We start from the raw sequence: 10,316 nt of genomic DNA, 5'->3' as shown, positions 1-10,316 counted from the left end.
GCTGCATGGCTCATTAGTAGATAGTGGATCTAGAATTTTGTTGTACCCAACAAGTTTGTTGCACCCATTTCGAAAGTCACTTTGAACGACCTAGACAAAGTAAGCCCGGCGCTGTGCCTATTTGAAGGCTCTCTTGGTAATGAAAATTAACTAAGTACAGTTTTCGCCGCTCGCTGGGCTTCAACTCCTGTCAGACTAATGGCCAAGATATGTCTCTCACTACAGCGCTAAAAAGGTCTATAGCCAGCCCAACAATACACACAGTATGTATTACCCTACGAGTGTAGTTTAACTTTTTATACAATTTATAATTTATAATTGTATAGGCAATATGTGAAATTATGCATAAATAGTGCTTATAGGTACTTTGAGTGCAATAAGGTCGGATCCTTCTATCCGATATCAGATGAAGTCGTCATCGGTTGACCAGGAACTATGTACCTAAAGTACCGACGTACCTACTTCTTACCTCTCATCTTTGTAATTAATTATCAGCGTTTTAATCCGTTTCTCATAGTTGTATATCTCAAGTAGTTATACCAATCAGTTTACCCTGTCTTTCGTAACACCAATTAAGAGTTAAATGGCGAACGATTCTCTCTAAATTGCACAAAAGGAGTGAATTCGGCAGATTCCTTTTTCCACAAGTCCGTGCCGCCATGTCCAATAATGGACAGCGTGACAGTTTTCATTCCAAATCTATTGTACTATATCTACCTATATATCTTTGTCATGGTTGCTATTATGTTGTCCATACACTTCCTTTCAATATAAAGGGTAGAACACAAAAGTCTACGCTTGGGTAAAACTACAAAAATGTGGAGAAAAATCTAGAAGAAAACCGGCCAAGAGCGTGTCGAGCCACGCTCAGTGTAGGGTTCCGTAGTTTCCCTTATTTTTTTCAAAAACTGTTGAACCTATCAAATTCAAAATAATTTTCTAATTTATAAAGTTCTACTTTTGTGATTTTTTTCATATTTTTTAAACTCATTTTTTTTTCTTTTAAAGCGATATTATTTCAAGCGCGGATCCAGCTTCGTGCCCAGGGGGGGGTCACGTGGTAAAGGCCCAGGCCCCCCGGGGGGGTCACGTGGTCTATTTGTATGGCCAGCCTAGGCTCCAGGGGGGGGAGGTCATGACCCCCATGACCCCCCCCCCCCTGGATCCGCGCATGTATTATTTCCGAAAATATTAACAATATCAAAAAATTATGCTAGTAAACCCGTATTCATTTTTAAATACTTATCCAACAATATATCACACGTTAGGGTTGAAATGAAAAAAAAACGGACTGCCCACTTTTCGTGTAGGGAGGGGGGGGGGGGTTTAATACACCATTTTTTCCAACTTTTTATATTACCACTTTGTCGGCGTGGTTGATAAACATATTGGTACCAAATTTCAGTTCTCTAGTGCTAACGGTCACTGAGATTATCCGCAGACGGACGGACAGACATGGAAAGGGTTCCTAGTTGACTACGGAACCCTAAAAATGTAGTTTTACAGTAATGTTAAATGTATATTACTATAAGGTCCTCGAGTTTGGGAAGTTTAAAAGTTGGAAAGTATCTACAGGTAACATTTTAATGTAATACATATTTATTTTGGTCCGTTGGAGGTGAGACGGTGCCAATGTGTCTACGCAGGTAGCATCCCACACTAACATTCGTCCCATACTCCAAGGGACCAAGGACACTCCATCAGGCTTCTTGCCATCATTACAACAGAATAGTTTAATTATCAAAGGTGTTTTTTTTTACTTTGACACGTCCGACCAAATTGTATCTACTTAGAGCTTATGTTACCATTATCTAAAAAGATCGAATCGCGCCTCAAAAAGGTTTCACGGCGCCGAGGGTCACCGACGCAGCCGTTAACTTAAATATTTGATTCAATAGCACCTTAGTATCCGGCCAGGAAATACATGAACATATTGTACATTGCTAATTTAGATATGTATATTAGGTAGGTACATAAACAGATAAGTAGTTACGAGCAAATAGAACTTAGTTTCAATGAACAATCTTATAAGGGTACGTAGCCGAATGGCACAAACGCTCACGAAACGAAACGCTCGTAGATATCTATCTCTATCGCTCGTGCGTATTGGCGCGACAGAGCTCGACTACCTTTCGCGGCGTTTCGTTTTCGCTTCGCGTCGCAGAAATGCCATTCGATACGGCACCAGAACTTGATCACTACTATGTTTTTTTTAACAAGCAGAAGCGTCTGCTAACGAATCTCTACAATTTTTATGTTAGTACACATAACGTAGTTCGATATGTAAATAATACAAAACATAATCACCACAAAACTAAGCTGCGGATGGACATACGGACATGACACGGATACGGACATGTAAACATACATTAAATGAGAGTGTGTGTGATTTTGATAGATCTGTTTTTTTACAGTTTACTTACACCTTTATTTATTAGGTACATGTTACAGCTGAGGTACTATCAGCTGCAAAATTTCATGGAGAAATTATTAATGAATTCATTGATAAATTCGCCATGCACTTTTGCAGCTGATAGTACATTTTACAGCTGTTGTTCCTGAGATATTGAGAATCAATGAAATAAGGTAAAAATAGACCTTGTTATTGCAACTATCTTTTAATAAAACAACGACAAAAAACCTAAAACATAGTCTTCTTTAATACATCTCTGAGATACCCAGACAAAAGTTCCACTAACCGTGAAAAAGGATTTTATTAATCGAATCCATAAAAAATTGCCCAACGAACCGAATCGGCCAGCTGTCGCCGGCAGCCTCCCGAGGCCGCGGCTTGACAGTGATTCTGTCCACTGAACTGACAATTATTTTAATATGTAAGTTAAAATATGCATATTATTTACCTACAGAATTGAAATAAAATTATAAATTGAAATATATCGTCACTACTTTTAAAAAATCTCGTATCTCACGCTGTTCCTCAAAGTTAAAACGCAGTAAGTCTATATGCATTCCATACATACTTATTAGACCACCTGTCAGTCGTAATACCCGTCGAAAATTTTCTAGTACATGTTATATGAAAAAATGTTATTTATATTACAACGGGTTTGATTTGACTTTACGGTTTTCAGAACTAGAATATAAAAACTCAAAAATACCTACATAATATAGGTAGCAAATTTAATCAAAATATTTGGGACCGATTTCGAGAACTACTCGTCTAAAGAGATGAAATAAAAGGTATTCGCTTTTACCTTAGGTGGCTCAGGATTCAGGAACTATAAATGCAAAACTACTTGCTTAATAAGTTAGTCAAAATAATCACCGCTAGCGAAACTTTCTGTTGCATAACAATGAGACTCGTTATCTATTTAGATGTTGCGTCTAATCTCCTCAAACATTAATAATGCATTTCTACATTGAGACAATACACTATTTGCTGATGTAAACTGTTTTTGAACAGGCATTCGCCTGTACAATGTCGCCTGTTCTGAGGAACTGTTTGACATGATGCCAACGTCCACTTTTCATTATCGCACCGCTCGCCATCGACAGGGCGCTCATGAACACACCTTGCAACCTAAATGGTCGCGCACCGTGCGTTTTTGTGCGCGTTTGCGGTGGCGATTTCCTCCCGCGGACGCTCCGGCTGTGGAATGAGCTCCCTGCCGAGGTATTTCCCATGAACTACAGTATGGGGGTTCTTCAAAAAAGGAGTGTACATGTACAAGATTCTAATGGGCCGCCACGCGCATGTGACATTGCACCCCTTGAGTTGCGGGCGTCCATAGGTATTAGGTACGGTGACCGCTTTCCATCAGGCGGACCGTATACCTGTTTGCCACCGACGTGGTATTAAAAAAAAGACACAACTACGAGCCGTACAAGTCTAAGAGAATCCACACGGCAGATTAAGACGCAACAGGAGGGGTCAATTCTCCATACAAACGCTCTCGACGCTTTTTTTCCGGCCGTTTTGATTTTTTCGATATATTTATTTTTAAAGACGCTAGCTTTTAGCTCTTTGGCGCAAAACAAGGTACTATTCAAAATTGGGAACAATTATCCAAAAAACGGTCCGACACAGATTATTTCATCGTTAATTCAGATTCTCAAATTTCGTTCCGATTGCTTCAGTTTTGGAGAAGGAAACAGTTGAGAGCGGCACCTCGATTTTAATGATTTTTTCGCTATATCTTTCACTGAGTTGTCCTTAATGGACAATTTTTTTCTATAAATCTAGTTAATTATATTAACTTAAAATGCCCAAATTGGTAGGGGGGCTCCTTTCCATTTTAGCATTTTCGCTCCTGTTGCGTCTTAAGATAGATAATAGTTTTACGCTATCGTTTCTAAAACGTGAAAAGCTCGTGGTAGCGGCTTTTGTCTGTAAACAAACATTTAACGTGGTTAACATTGAACGGTTACTAAAGTAATTAAGGCCCGTCATTCGATAGAGAGGGTACTACAGTTAATTACAAAGCTTTGTCTTGTTCACTCTAAATTGGGGTTATTTCATAATATAACGAGACAGGTAATCAAATTATAAGCCAGCGTAAAATAAAATTATACAAGCTAGTAATCCTCCACCTCCTAATAAAGCCAGGTCGCGTAGCAAACGTGCCAATTATTGCTGTATCAGTGTGCTCTGTAGCGAACGAAATGCAACTATTCATAGGACGCCTACGTTGCGTTGGTTCGTAATTGTCATGACATCAAGGTTAAGATTTTACAAACTTCCGTGTCATCCTACATGATACGATATATATTACTGACGCACTAATTTGGAATAACGATAGAGAGACACTACGCGTTTCGTTATCGCGGCAAGTCCTCGTCTCCTTGGCTAGGCCGCCTGTAAAGCAAAACGGCGTAGACAAATGGGGTTAATTTCTCTCCTTCTGTCTCCGATATCGATTACGAAAGTAAAAGGAACCCAGATCCCTCCAAAATTAATGAAAAGGTCTCGAAAATTAAACGTAGTTAGATAATTTTAGAAATTTATTGACTTTATACCGAGCCAAAGTTATGAGCAGTAGGTAGGTAGGCAAAATTATTGTAATAAGGCACTAGACGCACAATTTGATTTTACGTGACATACTTAGATTATGATCATGTCATGAGAAGGCCGGAAGACCATATGACTAGAAAAGTGCTAGAGTGTATGAAAGAACCGAAGAAGAGTGGCCGTGGACGACCCCGACTACATGGATGTCTGTAGTTAAGAAAGACCTAGAGAATAAGAATATAGCTCCTAAGACGACCCGGAACAGATATAACTGGAGAAAATTTATTAGGAGAGCCGACCCCAAATAAAAATAGTATAAAGCACGAAGAGAGAGAGAGAGAGAGATACTTACTTTAAACCCTTCCTTCCATAAGTCCTTTTTTTTACACATCAATTTGGTTACTTTAATTGGGGAATCAACTGTACCTCACTCAACTACTTACTCAGCTTTAAGGTTTTACGGCTCATGACGAAACGTGCTGGAACGGAACAACATTGTTTTGACGCTATTGATGCGTATTTTTGCGTCGAACCCTACGAGAAGTTTAAAAGGCGGCTGTTCGGAACAATGAAAATTGTTTCCATGCGGTACCCATTGTTTTCACGAAATACCTTTCCAGTCGTGCACTTCCACAATAGACTGATATTGGTTTACAGCCCCAGTCATAAAACCCGATCTAAAACTTGCGCCGAACAAAATTTTTATTTATTGCGCAAGTGGCTTTGGTTTAGACCTCGCGTGAACTAAGGCTGGAGCAGTGTTTAAAACATTAATAAAATGTGGAAATATATGGTCTTGTATTTATATATGGCTGCAGGTTTAGGTAATATTTTGTCAAAGGTAAGTATGCAAATTGAAAATTACAACTAGATACTAACTTTTTTTTTATAATTTAGTTGCAGGCGAGTGGCATCCCCAAGACTATGGCCAAAGTCAAGCCAGTGTGCCATCAGATCAGAGGTCGGCCTTACCACCGGTTTTTACTGAACAACTTGCAAACATGCCACGTGCTAGACCTTGTCGACGCCGGAATTTCGGAGATCCTACGGCGCCTACTGATTCCGGGTGGATGCCACTACCATATGGTCGACCTCCAATGGCTCAACAATTTCAACAAACTGGTAACCAACCGTTTCGACCTCAACTCAAGCCCCAATCCTTAACGGAATCTCCAGCTGTTGATAACAAAAACCTCGAAGCAGATCAGGTGGATCGGAAGTCGGAATATCCCGACAAAGTAGTTGAATTTGTTGAGAAAAGCTCGGTTCTAAATCAAATGTCATCAAATGACAAGAATAAAATATCTAATAATGATTTCTTGGATACCGCGGGAGACCATGACCCCAGACCTGCTATTGTAGATAAAAGGGGTTATCAAGACCCAGATCCAGTGCCAGATTCTATTGATCATTTAGACTCACATGAACATGACACTTTGGAATGTGGAGAAAACGGCGATGTAGTCGCAGACTCACGAAGCGGCAATCCTGAAATGCAAGATGGTATCAGTAAAAGTTCAAAATCGAGTATTGAAATGCGTGATCAGGCTGCAAAGCTTCTTGATGATTGTATTCATGCATCTAGACGTTCTATGCCAGATTATGAATTGGATTCAAGAAGAGTCAGCCCTGATAGTTTGTCATCTGTGGAGGATAAAACCGGTACAGACATTACGTTAAGAACAGTACCATTAAGAAATACTAAAACGAACGTATTAAAGCCAATATTAACACCGAACACAATAATAACACCGCCTAAAAATGTAATAGATAAGAAGTATTACCTGCAGAACCCTGCAAAGAATGCTGGTAAATGGAGCGATGAGAGACAAATGTCATTGATAGAGAATGGTAAAACTTGCTACGCATGCAGCACACATCATGACCCCTCCTGTTGGAAAACAAATGCAACTACAACGATCAAATATTGCAACAGGGATAATAATGCGTGTCTTACGAAAATGTACAAAATAGACGGTAAGTTATTTACAAAATTTTAGTTTATGGTATTTTTGTTTAAAGAGCCAGAGCCAGCTTTTTCTGAATAAGATTCTATACCTTTTCTTAACGCAGGTGGCTATATCCCCACATTCCCCACGATGGCTTAATTCGGGACTTCTCATTCATCTTTTAATTTCATTGCAAAAGTATGCAGTTTGGTTTCTTCAAGTCAAAGACCTAATTACTCTAAGCTTGAACTCGCATGCGAGTTTCATTCATTACATTGCGGTATCTGATTGGTGTGCCAAATTGTATGTAAACTAAACAGTCCTCCATGTAATTACAATGGTACGTAAATTCCCGCGCCGTAAGTGAGCTTTTGATATTTTCAAGTTACTTTTTAGGTAAAGGAAACCCATATTTCTTTTGCAGGAAAATCCATTCTAATCCGCGATTGCGGCCACACTTGCAATGAGGACGAAGGGTACAATATCGGACAGAAAATGGTTTCGTGCAGCATGTGCCATTCCGACATGTGCAACAGTGCCTATGGCGTGCATAGCCTAAATGTCCTTTTAGTAGGCTTTCTTGTGGCTGCTATCAAATTTACTTTACAATAATATCGTGTGGGTGAATCCGTGCGATTTACTGATATAATAAATATGTATAATATCTGCTTGCTAACAACTGGACTTTTTGTTCTTAATCCCTATTTTTACATTTTATTACACCTACTTATGTCTCAATTCTCGTCGGATTTTGAATAATAAAAGTAATTAAACCAAATAAAGGATTATAAATATAAACTTTTATACATTACAAATCATAGCAAAATTTTATGATTTACTCTAACAGTTATATACGCCTCATTGAAGAATAACATATTTTTTGTGTGTAGTGTAGTTTCCCTTGTTAATACCAGTTGAATTATATTTTTTAATAAAGCTGAATAATTCAATATATGAATAAACTCAGTATTTTTACCAAATTATTGTCACAAATTAAATAAGAAAACTGCGAAGGAGTGATTATGCGTTCCCGCCCTCTGTATTCCCTGACATAATATTCATATCATATTATGATATGACTATTCCACCTCCACCACATTAAAGCAAGACTTAACAGGTTATTGTGCTATATATTGAAACAGAAATCTTCCTTAATTACTTTCCAGAAAAGCATCGACCCATTTTCTTTAAAATTTGATGAATAATGTAACTGCACAAAAATGCAGGCTAGTAATAATCTTCCAGAATTTTTATTTTTCATGGTTGGCTTTCCGCGAACTCTCACTATTATAATACTTAATACAGTTTGAAGATAATAAGGTCAGACGGCGGATGTATGGAGATGCAATAACGAGGTGGAATAACTTTTCAGCTTGAAATAAATTGTGCAGAAAACTCTTACAGGGTCTAGCGTTTGAGTTGTAAAAAAGGTTGAAAACTCATTTCTATGGTAAATATTATACAAGCTAGTTTCAAAACGGATTCGTAGTACCTACACGCTATGTTGAGAGATTCTGGTACCTTCACCGGCGAAAATGTTGTTTTAAACGTAAATTTCTATAAAATCATGACGTTTACTTATGGCTCTCATCAAAATGTCTGCCTACTTGGCTTGATTTGAGTACTTGTGCAAAATAATCACAATAGGTGTGTTATTAAAAGTAGTGTACTTATGTAAACTTTAAACCAGGCAGGCAACTATGGTCGCGCGATAAATGATAAAACATCTGGCCGTGCCTATCGCACTATTATTAAGTGTGATAGGGACGGCCAGACGTTTATTTGATCTGATAATTTTGAGTATTCAGACGTTTGATAAAATGAGCATCTGTAAAGAAATACAACAAAAATATTAACGGGGGGCGGGCGGCTGGTCTAGTGGTAATGACGTTAGCCGCGTAAGCTTAAGACCCGGGTTCGATTCCCGGCTCGGCCACCAGTGGGCCTTGTCGTTTATTCTTTCGTGTATGTTATCTATTTCAATTTATAAAAATCCATACTAATATTATAAATGCGAAAGTAACTCTGTCTGTCCGTCTGTCTGTCTGTCTGTCTGTCTGTCTGTCTGTCTGTCTGTCTGTTACGCTTTCCCGCTTAAACCACGCAGCCGATTTTGATGAAATTTGGAACAGACAATCTTTAGACCCTGAGACAGAACATAGGCTAAACTTTCGAAAAAAAGGGATGAAGGGGTTGAAAAAGAGGTTGAAAGTTTGTATGGGATTTCTTAATTTTCAAAGATAAAACCATGAAACTTTATATTTTAGCACTTGATAAGAAATCATTAAACATATATTTAAAGTCACATACAGGTCGAACGCGATTAATTAACATTATTTTTACCTTTAAAATAAACATGGTGGGAAATAAACATTAACTAAAATCGGGTAGATTATATTTATTTGTCTACCCCGAACATTTATATAAATTAATATCGGGTAGTTTTGTTTTGTTTACATCTCCGGTGACATTTTGCTGGGACGTCAGTCTTCCGCGACCACGGCCAGTGCAACCTGGCCGAAACGTTGGGAAAAAAGGTAAAAATAATGTTAATTAATCGCGTTCGACCTGTATGTGACTTTAAATATGTGTACAAAGCGCGAGAACTTAAAGTGTTATATCATTAAACATCTTGATAAGGGATAGGGATAGGGATAGGGATAGCGATAGGGATAGCGATAGGGATAGCGATAGGGATAGGGATAGCGATAGGGATAGCGATAGCGATAGCGATAGCGATAGCGATAGGGATAGGGATACGGATACGGATAATATGGGTATCGTTAGAGGGATACGGATAATCGGTCGGCGGTCTCTTACAATCAATGTGCTCTAAGACGATCGTTGTTTGCTTGCTTGAAGATTACGTTTGCGATAAGTATAATCAAAATGTAAAAAATTGTAAGGGATAATAGAAAAAAGTACTTTTTACTCACCGATCATAGTGTCGAAATACGGGCTATGTGGGATGTTTATAAAGGTTTCCCCAGCGTATATATAATTACCTACGCTGTGGTCGATGTGTAATATTTCTACAATCATTGCAAGCAAAAGTATTATGTGCAATCGAAATAATCGCAGATAAATATACCTACAGAGACACCTAAGGATCCAAATGAAAATCTTAATGAATACTTTTATTACGCGGGCGAAGCCGCGGGTAAAAGCTAGTATTAAAATAAAAAACTTGTAAACCAGATTTCTTATTAACTGAAGAAATCCGTGAGCTACTTTTGATCCAATTAACAACATCAAAATAGGATTAAAGCTAAAATCAAACTTCTTTCTTAAAATAAATATATATACCAACTAGCTAGAAAATTAAGAAAATTAGACGCGTGACAGAGTGGGATAAATCAACGTCGGCGTCGTCAACAAAAATCATTTTGACCCAATTG

General features: G+C 38.2%; 1 protein-coding gene across 1 annotated transcript; it reads left to right on the top strand.

Moving 5' to 3' along the window:
• Positions 1–5,636: 5,636 nt before the first annotated feature.
• On the top strand, positions 5,637–7,573 carry LOC125231427. The gene is made up of 3 exons (XM_048136882.1): positions 5,637–5,793; positions 5,867–6,946; positions 7,343–7,573. The coding sequence occupies exons 1-3, from the start codon at positions 5,748–5,750 to the stop codon at positions 7,528–7,530; spliced, it is 1,314 nt and encodes a 437-aa protein (XP_047992839.1). The 5' UTR covers positions 5,637–5,747; the 3' UTR covers positions 7,531–7,573.
• Positions 7,574–10,316: the final 2,743 nt, after the last annotated feature.

This window comes from Leguminivora glycinivorella, chromosome 11 (genome assembly GCF_023078275.1).
Source record: "Leguminivora glycinivorella isolate SPB_JAAS2020 chromosome 11, LegGlyc_1.1, whole genome shotgun sequence".
In the NCBI taxonomy this organism is placed as follows: domain Eukaryota; kingdom Metazoa; phylum Arthropoda; class Insecta; order Lepidoptera; family Tortricidae; genus Leguminivora; species Leguminivora glycinivorella.
This window is presented reverse-complemented; position numbering and strand designations above follow the sequence as displayed.

Excerpts from the sequence above, each read along its gene's own strand:
- LOC125231427 (XM_048136882.1), top strand. The coding sequence starts at position 5,748 with ATGTGGAAATATATGGTCTTGTATTTATATATGGCTGCAGGTTTAG. Across the intron at positions 5,794-5,866 it reads ATATATGGCTGCAGGTTTAG|TTGCAGGCGAGTGGCATCCC; the intron begins GTAATATTTTGT and ends TTTATAATTTAG. Across the intron at positions 6,947-7,342 it reads GAAAATGTACAAAATAGACG|GAAAATCCATTCTAATCCGC; the intron begins GTAAGTTATTTA and ends TTTCTTTTGCAG.